This window comes from Callorhinchus milii, unplaced genomic scaffold (assembly GCF_018977255.1).
Source record: "Callorhinchus milii isolate IMCB2004 unplaced genomic scaffold, IMCB_Cmil_1.0 Scaffold2, whole genome shotgun sequence".
In the NCBI taxonomy this organism is placed as follows: Eukaryota; Metazoa; Chordata; class Chondrichthyes; order Chimaeriformes; family Callorhinchidae; genus Callorhinchus; species Callorhinchus milii.
Window position 1 is genome coordinate 94200293 of NW_024704743.1, and position 20968 is coordinate 94221260.

General features: G+C 43.0%; 1 protein-coding gene across 6 annotated transcripts in view; it reads right to left on the minus strand.

Annotated features, from left to right (window-relative positions):
* Window positions 1-20968, minus strand: part of spidr (scaffold protein involved in DNA repair) — a 160505-nt gene that overhangs the window by 116209 nt on the left and 23328 nt on the right. For all 6 annotated transcript variants that reach the window (XM_007887997.2, XM_007888000.2, XM_007887998.2 and 3 more), the window contains 2 exons: window positions 12922-13181; window positions 4126-4226 (listed from right to left, as the gene is read on the minus strand). In XM_007887997.2, the coding sequence (XP_007886188.2) occupies window positions 4126-4226; window positions 12922-13181 (361 nt within the window). The remainder of the gene's footprint in view (window positions 1-4125; window positions 4227-12921; window positions 13182-20968) is intronic.

Consider the following 20968-nt stretch of genomic DNA (forward strand, 5'->3'; position numbering starts at 1 on the left):
GGAGCCCTTGTCGCAGATGGACAGAATGTCATTTGTCACTCTGACCAGGACTGTTTCTGTGCTGTGGGCGGAACAGAAACCCGATTGGAGGGGTTCGTGAAGGGAGTGGTGGGAGAGGAAGGAGTGAAACTGGGAGGCAACAACTCGTTCCAGGACCTTGGAGAGGAAAAGGAGGTTGGAGGTGGGGCGGCAGTTTGAGAGCAGTGATGGGTCTCGGGAGGGTTTTTAAGGATAGGAGTGATGACAAAATGATGTACTTTTAAATACAATTATCTATGAACATTCCAATTCTCTGACCTATTTTTAAAAATCACTTCTACACAATTTGCATTAACATAACACCATTCATGTAGGTTAAGTGTTTTTACACTCATTGATCCTCTAAACTTCACTTTTTCCTTCTTTCAAACTCCTAAAATTCAATCCCTACACACTCTTTCTCCTGCTTGCACCTTCACAGTTTTGCAACTCATCCAAGCTTTGTCTACTTCATTATTTTCAAGTACTGCAGCTCAGTAGAAATCTTTATATCCCTGAATCTTTCCTGGTTCTTATAATCTACAGGGTTTCAAAACACGAGCTTGGCAACACCTCATCTCTACTTTTTTCTCTCTCTGACTTCAAATTTGTTGGTGCCATGCATTGAGCCTTGACTCTTTATCATGATTTCTCACTGCAAACAAGAGTTTTACTTCATCAATGATTATAGGTCTGTGCAAGTCAAGGAGGTGCCGTCCTTCAGAGGAGATGTGAAACTGAGGGCCCATCTATGCCTGTTCCGGTGCATGTTAAAGATCCCATTTGAGTTTCTCCTAATGTCTCAGCCAACAATTCTCCACATAAAATTGGTCTTTAACTTCATGGCCATTTGTGAAACACTGCTGTGTACTCTTGCCTTCCTTGTCCACCGCTACATCTGGCTGGACCTCATCATGAACTACCACTCCACTCTCGCCTCAGCCAAATCATCCTTCTATTCCAGGTTAATCCTCGAGTCCAAAATCGAGGGAATCCGCTTAGCTGCCACTGCCCTCCCAACTTCCACCCCCACCCCACACAATTACCCATCCGACAATTACCCATCCCTCTTTCCACACCATTAAACCTGTCACCTCTTCCTCTGTCTTCAACTCGGTAACCTCCATGAAGTCCATCACCTGCTCCCTCGACCCCATCCCTACCCCTCTCCTTAAATCCCAGCTCCACCTCCTTGCCCCACTACTTGCCAACATCATTAACCTCTCTCTGTCATCTGGAACTGTTCCTTCCCCACTCAAAACAGCCACTATCACCCCCACCTTGAAGAAACCTTCCCTCAACCTATCACAGCTATCTAGCTACCGGCCCATTTCAAATCTCCCCTTCCTATCCAAGGTCCTTGTTGCCTCCCAGCTTCGCTCTTTCCTCTCCTCTCACTCCCTCCATGAACCCCTCCAATCGGGTTTCCGTGACGCCCACAGCACAGAAACTGCTCTGGTCAAGGTCACAAACGACATCCTGACCATGTGTAACCAGGGCTCCCTCTGCCTCCTCGTCCTCCTCGACCTCTCCGCCGCTTTTGACACCGTGGACCACTCAATCCTCCTCCACCGCCTCTCCTCCCACCTCAACCTTCAAGGTTCTGTCCTTGACTAGTTCAGGTCCTACCTTTCACACCGTCTCCACTTCGTCGCACCAAATGGCTTCCTCCAGCCCCCGCACTGTCTCGTGCGGTGTTCCTCAGGGCTCTGTACTCGGTCCCCTCTTCTTTACCCTCTACATGCTCACCCTTGGTGACATCATCCGCAGACATGGGGTAAATTTCCACATGTATGCGGATGACACCAACCTCTACCTCTCTGCCTCCTCCCTGAATTCCAGAACGACTGGCGTCCTGACCGACTGCCTGTCCGACATCAAGTCCTGGACGAGGGACAACTTTCTCCAACTCAACGTCAGCAAGACCGAGGCCCTCCTGATTGGCTCGCGCCAGCACTTCCGCACCTCAGACGTTGGCAGCATCAGCCTCCACAGCTGCACACTCAACCTCACTAAGCCAGTTAGGAAACTGGTGTCTTGTTTGACACTGAACTGTCCTTTCTCCCCCACATCTGCGCCATGACCGGCACTGCCTACCACCACATCTGCAATATTGCCAGACTTCGCCACTGCCTCACCCCTCAGGCTGCCGAAACCCTCACCCACGCATTCGTCACCTCAAAGCTTGATTACGGGAACTCCCTCCTCATCGGCCTTCCCAACTCTTCGCTTCACAAGCTGCAAATCATCCAAAACTCTGCAGCTCGTGTACTCTCATGCACCAGGCTCTGTGACCCCATCACTCCCACCCTCACCCGACTCCACTGGTTCCCCATCCCCCAGAGGATCACGTTCAAGATCCTCGTCCTCACCTTTAATGGCCTTGCCCCCTCCTACTTCTCTGACCTGCTGACTCCCTAACAACCTGCCCGCTCCCTCCGTTTATCGGGCTCCAGCCTGCTCCATGTCTCCCGCCTGATCCGCCCTACCATCAGTGTCTGGGCTTTCAGCCTCTCTGCCCCCACACTCTGGAACTCCATCCCATGGTCCCTTCGCCTCGCTTCCTGCCTTGCCTCCTTTAAGGCCGGTCTCAAGATCCTTCTCTTCGACAGTGCCTTCTCTTCGACTCCCACCTTCCTGCCTTCCTTCACCCCTACACCACCCCTCCCCCATTTTCGGGCCCCGACACCTGAATGTTCAGCGCTTTGGGACGTCCTCCCGACGTGAAAGACGCTCTATAAATGTAATTTTGTTGTTGTTGTCTGACTAACAGTAACAAAGAACACAATTGCCTTATAACCACCTCAGATATTTTCTCTGGTTTTAACCATGTGTAGAGGTCAGGTCACCAGGTCACAAACTCTCATTGTACTTTTTTTTCCAAATAACTACTTGAAGGGAAGAAAGAAATGTTCAACTATTGTTGGTGTTAAAAATATCAGGTGTTGTCGTCTAATATAATAATATCCCTTGCATTTGATATAACGCCTCTAAATTTGATAAAGTTAATTGACGGTATATCTTGTGAGTGAAACACAGCAGCTAATTGCGTGCAGCATTGTCCCACAAACAGTCGTGGATTGAAATTTTTTTCTTATTGATTTATTTTTTTGAAGGGATTATTACCCCCAGAAAAGCAATCCGACAATCGATTAACAACCGGGTTCTACTTACTGCTAGGTAAACAGAGGTGCATGGAGTAAAGACACTTGCCTAACGTTTCGCCCTACTTGGGAATCAAACTCAGGCCCTCTCGCTTGCGAGGCGAGTGCTCTAACCAATACGTTACAGGACTCCACAATATGCAGTAATTTCTGCCAGGATTCCTTAATACAGAACCCAGAATTATGTTGTGCCAACTTGCAGGAAACCTACTCTGACGCAATCTACTTTTAGAGTGGAGTTCCTGTGAGTTGGCATGGATTGTTTCTGATCACTGGAATGCATGCCCAGTTGGATTTCTTATTAAAACATCTAGCTAGAAATTACCACAAGTTAGTTTCCACTGCCTGTTACATAATAATCCACTCAATGACAGTGAAGATTGCTAACTCAAGCCTGAATCAAATACTAATGTTCCACCTCAGGGAATTTTCATTTACATCATATTTATTATAAGCAGCATCTTTTTCACCAGGGGTTCCCAACTGACTAAAGGTAGCATTGGGTTAGTGAATGGAACGGATCAGATTGAAAGAGCGCAGCAATCAGAAAGGTTCAGCAAATGATTAAAAATAGTCGGGAGGGAAAAAAAACAACTTGATTTGGGTTTGGTGTTAACAATAGACTGATTACATCAATGCGTTCGAATGGCGGGCATGGTTCAGAGTTCAATGTTAAAATTCACATATTTCAGTTGCCAAAGGCATCCTTTGCAGGCCTCAGAAAGAGAAATGCATGAGGTAAGTGGATCTCATCTGAACAAATTTGGAAGCCAACCCCCTGCCTTGCAAAGTTACAAACTGTTTTAAAATCAGTTTATGAATTAATTAAAGCAAATATAAATAAGACTTCAGAAAAAAGTCTTACCTCAGCGAATTCATATACAAGCAGTTGGGAAATGTGTTTTGCATGCAGAACAATTTAAATATTATACTAGAATCCTACCGGCAGGAATTCTCCAATCAGTTGTGGTCTGATGCCTCCAAAAATGTATGGCGGATCTTTCTCTGCACTGGAGTCTATTTAATCTCTCTGCTAGTCCTCCCCTGTAGAAGATAAAAGATAATTATATTTCTGTTCTCATATGGCAAAGCTTTTACAATGAGATTACAGAAATCTGTGTGTATCACAAGATCAGTTCAGATAAAGAAGGCCGTTTGGCCCATCTGATCTCATTCTTCCATCTCATCATCAAGCTGTTTTTTAAATGAGTCCAGTTTCATAGCCTCAACCATTCTTCCTGACAACCTGGCTTGTACGATTAACGGGAGCTGAGTGGGATGACTCTGTGCCCCCATTGACTGGTCTGTCCTTCCAGGTCCTACTGATGAGCCAGGCTGGTTGTGCTGCCATCAGCAGTACCCTGGAATACTGCAGACCCGCCTGGCTCAGGAGCTGGACTACCAAGACCGCCGTAGAAGGCTTAATCGATTCTGTCATCCTGTTGCCAGGATGCCACCTTGGATGTTTCATGATCATGGTCACATCATGGGAAACCGTGGAATTCAAAAATACTAGCTCAATATATCTGTGGTAGGTGACACACGCATTAATTGTTATGTGATGCTAGAGACACAGGCTTCAATCCATAGGCAGCATCAAACTTGCACCTTGTGCCAAGGTCCAGACTACCAGAGCCAAAAGGAATTCTCCACTCTGAGAGGCCCATGCTAGAGGGAGGTTGAGAGAAAAACAGGCAGAAAACTGTGACAGAGATTATCAGACAGAGAAACACAAAGTGAGTCAATAACGAATAAAAATGCAAGCGATGTTCAAGAGCTTTTGAAATTCACAGTGCAAATGGATTTTTTAGGTTTTTTTGAAGTTGTTCAGTACGTCAGTAGTATGTTAAAGGCTTTGCTGAATTTTATATCATGTTACACAAGACTGAAAATGCAAAAGCCTTATCAAAATGTTGTATGTGAGTAGGCACCATGTGTTAAAAGTGAATGCAATCAAAATGACATTTTTAATAAATTATTATCAATGTATTTTGTTTAGGCATACACATTCTCAAATACAACATAATCCCATTTTATGGAATAATACTGGCTTGGATACACAACATTGCATTACCAAAATAGAAAAAAAGCCAAGTTAACATTTACAGGATTCAATTATGCAGAGTTATATGATTAGACAAAAATGGGTTTGGCAGGGAGAGGGGAAACATTATTTTCTACACTAACCTTGCTGTTCATGTTGCCTTTGCAACTCAGCAAAGGTCAGCCTGTTTTTCTGTGCATAATTATATAAGTAGAGTTGAATATTATGAAATCAAAGCAAAACATGATTGCTTTATAAAGGGCAATGTACCTATAAGCAGACAATTAAACACCCACACATCATTCACGGTAGGTGTTCTTTACCACAATCTTGATTCTCCCGTAAAAACGTTTTAGGCAGTACTGACCACATTACTGAACATTCTGTCCACAACTTGTAGCTGATTTAATAGTTCAAAAACACCACTGTCTTCTCTAGTTTGCAAATATTAAAATATTCAGAAGTAATATAAGTGCTGGCAAAGCAATTAACTTGGAATAATTCTGCACAAAACTGGGAGGTATCAATCATTGCAATCATGTACACATTTTTTGTCTGTTTACAGATTTACGTTGCCTTTTGAGGAATTTTCAATCGGGAGATATCCTCAGGATGGTACGTCGTGTGAACTGAATATTTTAAGTCTTCTCTAATATGCAAATATTTTGCAAAATATTATTTAGTCTCTCAGGTTACGTGTAGTCTCTGACCATACCTTACTCCAGACACAGCCGAAACACTCAGCCATGCGTTTTGTCACCTCCCACCTCGACTATTCAAATGCTTTCCTCGCCGATCTCCCCAGCTCCACCAACCACAAAATACAGCTAATCCAATCTCTGCCACCCGAATATTCACCTGCAGTAAACTCTGCCCCCCCTCCCATCACATCTGTTCTAGCCAGACTACACTGGCTCTCTATCACCGAACTGGTCGATTTCAAGATCCTCACGCTCATCTTCAAATCCCTTTATGCCCTGGCGCTTCCCTACCTCTTTGACCCGCTTACTCCCCAAACAACCACTCGCTGCCTTCACGCGACAGGCTTCGGGCTCCTGCTTGTCCCTTGTGCCCTCCATTGCACCATCGGTGGCTGCGCGTTTAGCCCCTGTGACCCCAAACTCTGAAACACTCGTCCTCTACACCTTACCCCTTGCTTCCCTATCTTTAGGTCGTGCCTGAAGATCTTCCTCTTCGACCGCTCCTGCAGTCACCACCACCCTCCCCCCAGCTCAACATTGTGCTCCGCCACTGTCAAGCTCTCTGGGATGCTACGCTATGTGAGGAGCGCTATATAAATGCAGGTTCTTGTTGTTGTAGACAATTTGGTGGGGGTTGGGGGGAGTTAGCCAAGAGTCCGACATATGCGGAAACCCATTAGGGCTTTGGCTCACAGGGTTAACAGGATGTGTCATTAAAAACGGATGAAGGAAACACAAGAATCATCTCAGAGAAGGAGGAGTGTATATGAAATATATGGTTGAGAAAATGAGATGTAGCAACAAAGTTAACCTAGGCAGAAAATCTTTAACTGTACAGTCAGTTAGTACCAATCTTTTGCAATTACTCTTCCACAGAAAGAAGGTCATCAGCAGGAGTGCACAGGTCCTATCGCTTCATTTCTCCTACTCATCTCATGCATGCAGAAGAGAAAACTTAGCTCCACATTTCATAGGTTAAATGCACTCATAAAGACTTCAACTTGCGGTATATGTGGATTTGACAAAGTGTATAGAGACACAAGTGCAATGCAAAAGTTATTTGAAAGTTGAATATCACAGAATGTTATTGGCCAGGACACCGGGAGTAACACCATTCTCTTTTCGAATAGTGCCATAGGTTCTTTAATATCTACCTAAACAAGCAGATGGAATCTCGATTTAACGTCTCATCCGAATTGATTTACTACCATAACTCTTTGAAAACAGCAAAAATGTTCTATAATGTATTTCATTAGGAATGTATCAATATATCTTTGAAAACAAATACTGTAAATCTCTCTTGTCTGTTTGTGGTGGGGGGAAGAGGTTAAAACTTTCTGGTAGCAGGTCTAACTTTTTACATATAGCAGGGTTTAGTTGCAGTAAATAGATTGGTGGAGTCCTGGTTAGATTGGATAAATCGCCCTAAAATGTGCTAAAATGGCGGATGTATCGAAAGATTTTCTACGCGATTTAGCACGTGGATTCTTGCCAAAATAAGATTTTTTTATTCAAAGTAAAACAAGCAGAGCCATTTACCCATATCTAAACCATTCTCCATAATATTTTTAAAAGTTGCATGTTACTTCAGAAACATTTTCACACTCTCCAAGCAATCATCATTTTGAATCAATCATTTTCCTTGCATAAAACAAAAACAGAAGTCGCTGGAAACACTCATCAGGTCAGGCAGCATCTATGGAAAAAGGAAAGTGAGTGAACGTTTCGGGTCCACGACTCTTCATCAGAACGTGTCAGTTCCACGACCCTTCGTCAGTCAGTACTTTGTGTTTTGTTTATATTTTCCTTGCATACATAGAGACAACTCCCAAATTTTTCAAATATTCAGAATTCTTTTCTTAATTTTACCTGAGAAGTTTCACTTGATTAACAAACACACATGCTATATGTGGTGCAGAGTGCAGCCAATCTATCCACAAGAAACAAGAGGATGAGAGGACAGGGAAACTATTAAGATTCTAGAAAATATGAATTTGATCAACTTTCCACATCCATGCATTTTGCAAAGAGCATAGTTTGGAAAATGTCCATTAGTACTTGCGGTTCACTAGTAAGACTCCTCTATCAATAAATCTCCACAGCCCTAATATCCTTGTTTCTCTTCGAAGGTGGGTATCAAGTAGATAATGGTAGGAATAAAAGTGCTCTGAAAATTTTTCAGAGAGAAAAATAAAAGCAAAAATGAATTTAAACAGCTACAATTTAGGCACTCTACATGAGCTAAACATATAGAAAACAACCATTCTAAGATCGAACTGAGCGGTTCACAATTACTCTTTTACATTTTGCTTGCATACAAAAAGACATTGTTCGAAACTATGAAGAAGACAACCATTAGTTTCCCATCCTCAAAATACAGTCATTCAAGACTAAACATAGATAAACATCAGCTTCACAAATTACAACCATCCATTCCAGATACTGGTTGGACAGGATGCAAAGAAATTGCATGAATTTTGAAACATGATACTTGCGCTTTTCCGTTCTGTCTAACCCAGCAACCTTTTATTCTAGGAACTTCTGTTAAATATAACTTGGAGTTCGCTCCCTCTTCCCTTCAAGAAAAGAATCGCTGCTAAGCTTTGCTTTCAAGTTAATTTTCACAATGCGGCTATGTATTCGACTGTCGCAACAAGTCAAATAAATTGGTTGATGAAGGAAACAAGTGAAGGTTGTTCAACATTATCTTCACAGCGGCCAAGATTATCAACATAGTATGTGGAAGAGCACTGAAGGTGGAAAGCAGACTGCATTAAGTGGCCATTCATGTTGGGGAAGTAGAAATGGTTGATAAGGTTATGGTCATGTTCTTAGGAGGTTGTACGCTCAAGGTAGGTTGATGGAAGTAAGAGTTGAGTATTTTAACTCAAGGTATTTTTGAAACTCTAAGGAAACCATAGGAGGAGCAATATATCATTGTGGAGTCCTGTAGCTCAGTGGTTAGAGCACTCGCTTTGCAAGTGAGAGACCTGAGTTCATTTCCAGGCAGGGCGAAACCTTGGGCAAGTTTCCTTACTCCACACGCCTAATAATAATCCCTCCAAAAAACCAAAAACAATAATTAAATTGGTCATTTTTCAATCTCCGACTGTTTGTGGGACATTGCTGTGCGCAATTGGCTGCCGCGTTCGCCCACAAATATACAGTCAATTCACTTTACAGTGTGTTCTGTGAAGCGCTTTGGGACGTCCTCCCGACGTGAAAAGCGCTATATCAAATGCAAGGATTATTATTATTATATTATTATTATTATTATCATGGGATGTCTTTGATTTGAATGTACACTCAACGCTTCTGTATATTACTGAGATTTGGACCCAGGTGGTTTGGTTACTTTTGGAATATGTTGTGGAGAAGGATACTGCATATTAAATGAGAATAGTGTGTAATTAATGGTGAAACTGGGAATAGTGTGTGATTAAGGGTGAAACATTTGGAGATGTTCTCTCTGGGCAAAATCTCAGTTTATTATGACAATGGCAAAGGACACGGTACCATTTTCCACATGAGAAGGCCAAGCCTAGAATAGCAGGAACTGTGTGTGAGAAAAACACAAAGTGGAAGATTCACAACTTGCTGCAGAGCAGAGTGTATAACAGCATGGTCTTTAATGTGAAGCTGTTTGAATTTACGCTGTGAAAGCAATTCCCAATCTCCCCAATAAAACATATCTAAGTTAAGCAGCTTTGAGTAAATGCAATATATAAATGTTTAATTGCCTGTGACTTGCAATCAAATTTATCATAATATGGTATATAAACTCCCTGCTTGTCGGCCTCCCCAACTTCTCCCTCCAGAGGCTGCAGATCATCCAGAACTGTGCAGTTTGTGTCCTCTCCCGCACTAGGCTCCACAACCCTGTTACCCCCATCCTCGTCCGGCTCCCCATCACTCAGAGGATACAGTTCAAGATTCTGGTCCTAACCTTCAAAGCCCTCCATGCCTCGCTCTTCCCTACCACTGCGATCTCCTAACCCCCTACCAACCTGTCTGCTCCCTCCACTCAGCATGCCCAGGCTTGCTTCATGTCACCCACCTTGCCCGCACCACCATTGGCAGGCGGGCTTTCAGCCTCTCCGCCCCACCCTCTGGAACTCCATCACACAGTCCCTCTGCCTAGCCCTCTCCCTTGCCTCCTTCAAGACCCATCTCAAGTCCCTTCTCCTCAACCTCTTACCCCTACCCTCTCTCCAACCCTCCTGATTCCAACCACCAGCTCGGATGCGGATCCCTGACTATCCAGCACCTTGGGACGTCCTCCTGACATGAAAGGCTCTATACAAATATAATTTATTGTAGTTATGCTTACCCTTTTACAGTCCCACTCACTGGAAAGCTCTCCCAAAATGTCTTTGCCTTGTGTAGTCTCACACCGTATTTAAAAAAAACTCTTCAGTTAAAATCCCTGTCCCCGTTCTTCCCACTTTGCTTTGTCATCCACACCATCATATCAAATTAGGAAACAGAAATAGATTGTTAACCTGGTTGATGACTGCTGGTAAATTCGTAAGTTTAATAAGAGAAAAATGCCTCAGGAGAAAATATCTTTAGTATAGATCACACCCTGCCATATCTATTTTTTTTAAATTATGAATTGAAGAAGGCATCTCTAATCAGGAGATAACTTCATTTGTTTTAGGTTAAATAATAGAGATGAGTGTGTGGTATACCATACATACTGCCCAACCTTCCTATGTTAATGTTGCAGTTTAATTGGGAGACACTATCTGCAACATGGAAAACTCAATATTCACCACGACAGTCTCTCTGGTAAATAATTTTGTATGTACATTTTGCCAATCATTGTGCTACTGTAATAAAACTAACTTTGAACTGGAGGTCATCAGTAGAATTTCATTACTGTTAACACTACTTAACCACACAGTTTCGCTGCACACAATTGGTCTACACACATTGAGGGTGAAATTGAGGTTATCACACTGCATGGCGAGATATGAAATGCATCTTAATGTAGTGTGATGTCAACATCTCAGCACCGCATTTCTGCCTAGAGATCACAAATGTAACAAAAAGGGACTTGGTTTGTGCAAGTCCCATTTTGTCTGCAAGCCTTCCCAAAAGAACCCTCAATCACAGCTCCAATAAAATAAAACTCAGTTGGTAATATTCTCACCTTTGAGTCAGAAGGTTGTTGTTCAAGCCCAACTTTGGGGCTTTGAACTCAGTCTAGACACTGGAATGCACAGCAAGACACTACCCCAGGTGAAGGACCCTATATAAATACAAATGCTGTGCTGCCTTCAGATGATACATTAAACTGCCTGTTCAGGTGGAAGCTAAAGATCCCGTGGCACTATTTGAAAAGAGAAGGGAGTTTCTCCTGGTGTTTTAACCAACAATTCCCCAAATAAAATTGGTCATTCACTTCATTCACTTCATGCCTGTTTATGGGACATTGCTGTGGACAAATTACTTGTTGGGTTTGCCTACAAAATACATGGTTGCTACACTTTACTGTGAATCCTGTGAAGGAATTTGAAAGTCCTCCTAATATATATCAAATGCAAGGATAGTAAAAAAAAACTATGTTTGGAATTAGAGTCCTACAATTGTTTAATAGCCACTGTGCGATTTGCACAAAGATAACTCATGTCATTTTAATTAAAAATGTAACAAAAAATATTTACAATATGGTATAACACCTTTCGCGTCAAGATGACGTCCCAAAGAGCTTCACATGACATACTGCAGTACAGTAAACCCCCGGCTTACCAGAATTCATAACAGCCAGACTGGGACTGAAACAGAAGCATTCTTTAAAAATTCCACGGGCTGTATGTAGACTTCCTTTAGTCCATTCTCCCAAGGCGGTCTCACCTTCCTTGCTGCCTTAGGCGCCCAGGACTCTCAAATTTAAATAATAATAATCCTTGCATTTGATATAGCGCCTTATCACGTCTTCGCGACATCTGAAAGTGCTTCACAGACTATACTGTAAAGAGAATTGACTTTATTTTGTGGGCGAAACTCGGCAGCTGATTGTTTTGACACAGTTTGAATCCCATAAGCAGAAAGTAGCTTATTCGCAATCTTCTGCTTGTGGGATTCAAACAATGAAAATGCAACGAGTATTTACTGTAATTTTTCGGCACTGAAAAAGCCTGTGCCAAATAAAGCTGGTGAATGCCGGAACCGGCATTGTAGCCTAGCTGGAAATTCTGGCTTGCCAGATTGGGACCTCCCCACATTGGTCTGGCCAGCTAGCATTTTAGTGTAGCTGTATTTTGTGAGCAAACACAGCAATTTGTGCACAGTGATGTCCCACAAACAGACATGAAGTGAATTACAAATTTATTTTGGGGGACTGTTGGCTAGAACACTGAAACTCCCTTCCCTTTTCCAAATTGTACCATAGCACCTTTAATGTCCACTTCAATAGGCAGACGAGACCTCAGTTTAACATCTCATCTGATGCTGCACAAAAGTAGCTTATTTTTTTCAAACACCCTATAAACAAACTACCTGACAGCAACCAGGTCAAAACTATACTTAACACATGCTCCACTCTTGTGATAAAAATGAAGGCAACTGAATTCCCACCAAGTGAACTCTATTAATTCAAGTACCAATGGTTGCAATAACTATGCAGGCTACTGAATCCATATTTATAGGAGGATTTGACTAAAAAGGTGGTTGAGGCCAGGATGCTAGATACATTTAAGGACCGACTCAATGCCATTGTAGGAAGAAGTTTAGGCTGGTATTCTGAAAGGATGAGATCGAATGGGCCAAAGCGCCTTCTTCATCTGAACCTCTCTGGTAATTTTGTGACAGCTAATGCATTAATTAAAAACATCACAATAGTGCTGTAATAATAGCCAGGATAGGAGGGGTAATTGTTTCAAAATCTGAAGTAAAAAAAAACGAAAGCAAGAAAAAAAGCAAGAAAGAATCAGCAACTTTTGATATGAACCCTCCAGCCCAGAATGTGAGACATATCACCCTGACTAACCTCAGAAACTTCCTCTTCTTTTTGGCAGAATCGTCTGGTGTTTTGAATTGTTTTCTTTCCTGCTTCTCAGGGGTCTGTAGAAATGCTTGTGCAGTCTTCAACCAGTCGCTTGCTGACCGGACAGCTGTCTGATCACGGTCAGACTCACAACTAAATACATTTAGTTGACCTTGTAATGTCGATGAAATACGCTTTTCATGAAGCTTGCTTTCTTTTGAACTTTCACTATCAGATGAAAACTCTGAAATATCGTATGCTGCCTAGAATAAGAAAGATCGAAGTTATATGAGTATCTTCTTGAATCAGATTTTACAGCTAGCTGTGGGGGGTAAGGGGAGAAGGGAAGGAGGGTTAAGTAAGAAAGATCCTGCTATATCATAAGAACATTCATAACAACATAGAAAATGCTAGATGAAAAAAGACCAAGGTCCATCTAGTTCGCCTTACACCTTCCTGGTTTTCTAGACGTCTCAAAGCGCTTCACAGAATATGCTGTAAAGTGAATTGACCATATATTTGTGGGCGAAATGCAGCAGCCAATTGCACACAAAAGGTCCCACAAACAGTCGTGGATTGAAAATGACCAATTTATTGTTTTTTATGGAGAGATTATTATTAGGATTGTGGAGCAAGGAAACTTTCCCAAGCTTTTGCCCTACCTGGAATTGAACCCAGGTGTCTTGCTTGCAAGGCGAGTGCTCTAACCACTGAGCTACAGAACTCCACATTCCCTGTACCACTACCTTCTGGGTTCTTCCGGTCAACCAATTGCACATCCATTGTAATATACCTTCACTGAATCACTCTTTTTTTTACTTTCAATACCAAGCTCTCAAGAGGAACTGTATCAAAGGCCTTACTGAAATCCAGATACACAACATTCACAGCCTTACCCTTATCAAGCTCCCTTGTCACACCATCAAAGAAAACCAGTAAATTAGACTAGCAAGATCTCCCCTTCATGAACCCATATTGACTATCATTTATGATTTTATTTCTGTCCAGATGCTCCATGAATTTATCCTTAATAAGACTCCATAATTTTACCCACAATGGACGTCAAACTTACTGGTCTGTAGTTTCCTGGGTCACGTTTGTTACCTTTCTTAAAAATACGAGTAACATCTGCCTTTCTCCAGTCCCCCGGCACCTCTCTATGATTTTTGAAAGATTTGTGCCAGCGTTTCTGCGACTTCCTACCTTTGTTCCTTAAGGATCCTTGGATGCAATTTATCCGACCCCTGAGATTATTTACCTTAAGTTTGCACAGCTGTTTGGCAACCATGCTGGTAGTGATATGAATAGTGCCGCAACTTTCCTCTGCGACATCCTTGAGTTCTCTTTCCAGATCAGATAGGTTACCCGTCTCCTCCTTGACTGATGCAAAAAACTTATTTAGCGCTACTGCAGTCTAGGCAGCATTATTTGTCATGTTCTCTCCGAACCCACCTTCAGTGGCCCTATTCTAAATGATTGTTTTTCTTCTCCCCTTAATATAACTAAAACACTTTTTGTTATTATCCTTCACATCCATTCTGATGTCTTTTTGCTGTCCAGGCATCATGTTACAATGTTTCAAAATACTTTACTAATTACTCTCAACTGTGGTGAATGTGTTTTAGGAAAACGAGACAGCCATTTTACCATACAAATACCATGAAGCGTAAGGGAAATTATATGTGGAAATTTGTTGACCACTAGAATGAGGGAATCTGCCCTCATTTTTTCAATAATCACAGAAGATGTCCACCTGAACAGACAGATGGGGCCCGAGTTTAACATCTCACCCAAAGTGGAATTTCCAAACTGAAGTAATGTGCACGAGAACAGAATTCACAGAACTATATTGTACCCACTTCTACCCCAAAATAATGTGGTTTCTTCCTCTATTAGAGTATAATTACAACAACAACAACTTGCACTTATATAGCGCCCTCTACGCAGGGTAGCGTCTCAGAGTGCTTAAACTACACAGGTACTCTTGCCCAATGGCCACAATTCATGTGGTATCTTTTATAATGATTGCTGTCAAGCTATTGAACCTGGGGAGGGGGCACAGTATAGCCCAATACTAATCTCCAAAACACTGGATGATTTGACGTAACTTTGCATAAGTCATATTAAATGTATGGTGCTAACTGATACGACTTATGGGAGGTTTACTGTATACTCCACCACCCACTGCCTCCACTTGATCGGCTCCGGCCTCCTGGTTGTCCCTCATGCCCTCTGCTCTACCATAGGTGGCTGTGCTTTCAGCCACTAAGCCCCAAAACTCTGGAACCCTCTCTCTCAATCCCTCTGCTTTGCCTGCTCCCTCCCCATCTTCAAATCGCACCTAAAGACCTCCCTTTTTGATCATGCTTACGGTCACCTCCCCGTTTTGGGTCCATGACACTTCGTTAGAACTGAGTTCAGACGACGTGTCGTGGACCCAAAAGGTTGACTCACTTTCCTTTCTCCATAGATGCTGCCTGACTTGCTGAGTGTTCCCAGCGACTTCTGTTTTTGTTTCACAAAACTCTATAATGTTTTAAAATGAATAATGTCCTATAAAACGTAGATAGAATGGCAGAGACAATAATGTCACCCAGGTTTAGTTAAAAGGTATCCTTAGGAGGGCGCTGTTATACTAAAGAGTGAGTTATTTAGGCAATAATGAATGAAAGAGTTCACATATCAAGGGTTTTGCCACATAAAAAGCACAGAATTAGAAAGCAGTTTGGCTCATTCAAGCCTACACCTCCTCAAACCACATACAATTTTCCTCATCATAGTCTCTACCCCACTCTGAATCAGCCTCCTAAATGTGAGCTCCGCAACATTTGCCTCATTCTCAGATGCTGGCAAGAAAATTCCCAAAAGATTTATGTATACATGCACTTCTGTTGTTCAAGACTGCCCAATAGTTCCATGGTCCAAGCTGCATAGACACCAAATATTCCCTGGAACATGATTACCTCCGTCTACACATGTTCTTAGCAAACAGGAACAGGAGGAGGCTATTCAGCCTGTTCTCCAACTTTATTTGTTCTCGGCAAATCTTTGAATGCCAATGCCCCTATCTTTTTCCATACGCTTCAGTACTTCTACTACCCAAGTGTCTGTTCAGCTCATTTTTAAACATACCTATTGATTCTGCCTCTACTGATTTCTGGGGCAGAACATTCTACATCTTCACAACATTGATTTGTCAGACTATACTCCCTTTAAATAGATCAATTACTTTCATTATTTTAAATACATCAATCAAATCACTTTTTAACTTTGGGGTACTGTTGGAGCTTAACCAGTTTAAACCGCATAGCTTGCCATTGAAAGCACTGCCTGGCCAGCTTATCCTGCTTATCCAGCTAGGACCACCCTATCCATTACGGCTTTGGTTTGCAGGGTTAATAGGAGCTGAGTGGGAATCGTCCCTATCCACAGTGACTGGTCATCCCTCCAAACACTGCCGATGAGCCTGGCTCAGGACCTGGACTACTGAGACCGCCGAGGAGGATTGACTCGATTCCAACCTTCCATTGTCAAGCATATCACCTTGAAGCCAGTTCAGCTCCAGGAGGCCCCATTTACCATTCTCCCCAAAGAGGATAGTAAAACAAGTTGGGCAACAAAGCTCAAGAATACAGTGTTAATACAGTCTCCAGCTATCGCCCCATCTCCAACCTCCCATTCCTCTCTAAAGCCCTAGAACAAGTCGTCATGTCCCAGCTTCGCTCTTTCCTCTCCTGCGATTCCCTCTCTGAACCCCTCCAATCGGGTTTTCTGTGCTGCCCATAGCCTGGAAACAGCCCTGGTCAGTTACTAACGGCATTCTGAACATCTGTGACCAGGGCTCTCTCTGCCTCCTTGTTCTCCTCAACCTCTGTGCTGCCTTCGACACTGTTGACCACTCTATCCTCCTACACCGCCACTCCTTTCACCTCAACCTGCCCTTGCCTGGTTCTAATCCTACCTCTCCCAACGTGTCCACTTTGTCTCCACTAACGACTTCTCCTCCAGCCCCCGCACCGTCACGTGTGGCACCCCTCAGGGCTCTATCCTTGGCCCTCTCCTTTTCAATATCTATATGTTCCCCCTTGATAACATCATCCCCAATATGGGGTCAACTTCCACATGTATGCGCATGACACCCAACTCTACCGCTCTGCCTCCACGCTCGATTCTAGAACCTCTTCTGTCATCACAGACTGCCTGTCAGACATCAAGTTCTGGATGAGAGCTAACTTCCTGCAGTTGAACAAGACCAAGGGCCTCCTGCTTTGCTCCCGTCAGTGCCTCCATATCTCGGGCGCTGACAGAATCGCCCTCCATAGATACACTCCGCAACATCACCCAGCTATGACACTGTCTCAGACCAAAGGCTGCCGAGACCCTCATACATGCACTCATAACATCCAGGCTCAACTACGCAAAGTCCTTCCTTGTTGGCATCCCCAACCCCTCCCGCCACAGGCTGCAGATCATCAAGAACTCTGCAGCCCGTGTTCTCTCTCGCACCAGGCTCCTCGACCCTATCACTCCTATTCTCACCTGATTCCATCACAGAGGATACAGTTCAAGATCCTGGTACTCACTTTCAAAGCTCTTCATGGCCTTGCTCCGTACTACCTCTGCGACCTCCTAACCCCCTTCCAACCTGCCCGCTCCTGGGCTCCGGCCTGCTTCACGTCCCCCACCTTCAGCCACTCTGCCCCCATCCTCTGGAACTCCATCCCACAGTCCCTCCACTTCACCCCCTCCCTTGCCTCCTTCAAGACCCATCTCAAGACCCTCCTCTTCGTCTGTGCCTTCGATCACCCGCCTTCCCCCCTGCCCTCCACCCTTCCCGATCCCGAACCCCTGCTCGGATCCGAAACACCGACTGTCCAGCGCCTTGGGATGTCCTCCCAACATGAAAGGCGCTATACAAACGTAATTTTGTTGGTGTTGATGATACTGCATGTTCATGCTAAACATGAAGCAGATATTATCAGTTCAAACCCACCCAACAGTTAATGGAAATTTTCAACTCATCATTCTATCATGCTGATAGCAGATCTCAACATTGCTACTCTTTCACAAAGGATCCAGTTTAACTCGATCACTGTCAGCAGTACAATATTTTACATACTTCGAATGTGTCATGCACATTCACGTGAATAAAGCTCACAAATGCACAAGGAATACGTCAACCAGCTCATCAGTAAACTAATCCACAGGAAATAAAAAAAGGCCGGAAATGCACATTAAGTGTAAATATGCTTCAGCTGGTAGCATTCCCTGGGAGTCAGAAGTTTGTGGGTTTAAGCCCCATGTCGGGACTCCGAACTCTGTCTAGGCTGACACTCTAATGCAGTGTGGGGGGAGGGGGGGTGCCCTGCATTATTGGAGGTGCTGTCCTTTGAATGAGACATTAAAACTCAGATCTCATCTGCCTGTTCAGGTAAACTTTAAAAATCACATGGCACTATTTGAAAATTGAAAAGTGTTTATCCCTTCACAGTATATTGCTTCCTCCCTTTCCTCCTTCAAGGCCGGTCTCAAGACCTTTCTCTTTGACCGTGCCTTCAGCTCCCCTCTCGACTCTCTACCCCCTCCTCGCTCCCTCCCTTCCCTCCCCTCACCCTGACCGTTTCCCCCCTGCTCGGGTCCTGATCCAACTGTCCAGCGCCTTGGGACGTCCTCCCGACATGAAAGGCGCTCTATATATGAAATCTTGTTGTTGTATATCCTGTGTAGTGCTTTGAGTTCGCCTGCCTGACGTGAAAGGCACAATATCAAATGCAAAGATTATTATCATATTATAACAACCAATGTCAGCAGCAAGCCAGAAATCTACCGTTTCTAGCAGGTCACCAACCACTCCTCACCCACACACACATCCCTTCACGCTCCAGCAGTTCCCTATCTCTGTGATCTTCACTGACTCCTCTGGTCACCACTTTCTCTTTGCTAATATCAGTTTGCTGTGCGTCCCCTGCCCCCTCCACCCTGCTGTTGGTGACTGAGCCTTCAGCAACTCTTGCCCTCTACCCTTCCATTTCTCCCCCTCTGTCTTTAAATCCAAAATATCTGCATATTCGACCGTACCTGTGGTCACTTCCCCTTTGCTTGACATCTGACCTTGTCTTTATAAATTGTTCAACACACTATCCTGTCTGAAGGGCACTACATGAATGCAATTTGTCAGAGACACCATTGGAAGATACGTGGGTACTGTTTTTCTGGTTAGTACAGGTTTACAGTAAACCTGCGCTATAAATGAGGCAGCATTATATTGAAGGGTATTATAATGTAGTTCAACTTAATTGAAGTCATAGCTGAATTTTTTTCACACTTAACACAGCTTAAATAGATTATGAGTAGCAGTGATATCCAGTGATTGAATTATGATCATTTTTATTCTTCAAAATGTAATGGCCTGTTTTAAAGTTTGTTTTTACTGTGTGAACAGCAATGAAATATAGGTAAAGAATACAGAGTGCTTAACAGGGGAAAATAATACGGACTCTGGTGACTCACACTCATAATATTGCTTACTGCGTGTCAGCTTAGCCCAGTGATAGCACTCTCGCCTCTGAATCAGAAGGTTGTGGGTTCAAATCTCATGTACAGACATGGACTCACATGGTTTAAGATGACACTCCAATGCAGTGCCGGGTGTTTTGCCTTGTCAGAGGTACTGTCCTTCAGATGAGACATTAAATCGAGGCCCCGTCTGCCTGTTCAGGTGGAAGTTAAAGAACCCATGACACTCATCAAAAAGAGCAGGAAGTTTCTCCCGGTGTCTGGCCAAATATCCCCCCAATAAAAAAATTGGTCATTTGTTTCACGGCTGTTTGTGGGACATTGCTGTGCACAATTGTGTTGCCGCGATTTCCTAAACACACAAAACTCCTTTTTACAGTAAACCGGTGAGACATGGCAATGAACCAAATGCAAGGATTATATAATAATAATTACTAAAATGCTTTCCTTGTTTGTTTAAAAAAAAACAAATACAACTGAATCCTCTTTATTCCCAGCATTTTAGGAAACACGAAGAACACACTGGTTTCTATTACTCCTTTGAACATCATCCTTTTAAAACCATGCCTCCCTCCTTGGGACCTAATCCTATTATTAGACCAACCTGGGATTATTCCATTAAGTGAAAAAACTCAGCCATAAGACAATATTTAGATCACTCTATGCTAATGTTTTTGACAGAACAGACTTCTTTTAGTGAATAGGAAACAAATAACCTTTTAAGGGTGGGAGGTGCATGTATTTAAATGCATCAAAGACCTGTTTAATAGCAACATACGGCTTCTTCATACACTTAAAAACAATTGATCCTCTTGAACAAGATCTGTAAACACATCAGATAATCTTCAAAATAGCAAGAATTAAGCCAAATCTCCTGGGACAAATAAACCAACATAGATGCATATATGGAGCCAAATGGATTCATTTACGACATTTACGATAAGCTAATCATCGTGCTCTACCCTGAACCAGCTAATAGGTAGCAAAACCTCAAAATCTCTACAGGCCATCATTTGAACAGACTTAGCTCAGAATATATATACAGTAATTCAGAGTGCCTGACAATTTTTTAACTTGAGAAATAATGCTGAAGAGTCAAGGCTCATTGTTCATTATAGTACCAAAATTGAATGAGTGAGAGAGAGGGCAAGATAGATCAAAAACCAGAGACCTGAACACCCTAAACTTGGATTTCAAATCTACGTATTATAGGAGGAAAGGAATACAGAGGGAAGTAACAAACTGCATAGTTTTCAGATCCTGGAAAATAATGACCTATTGTAGGATGAATCAATGTGACAAAAGGATTTAGCAGAAGCTAGACCTTCAAATGAGAAAGATGGGAATAGAAGGGTACGGGAGAGTGTAAGGAATGAGTGATGACTAATGTGAAGTATAAACGCCTGCACGGACTAGTTGGGCCAAGTGCCCTGTTTCCGTGCTATACATTCTTTGTAAACTTGATTTGCCAATTATCGGCTCATGTGCATATCACACCAAGCTCTCTTTGTAGGACCTTCAGTACCTCTTCTGA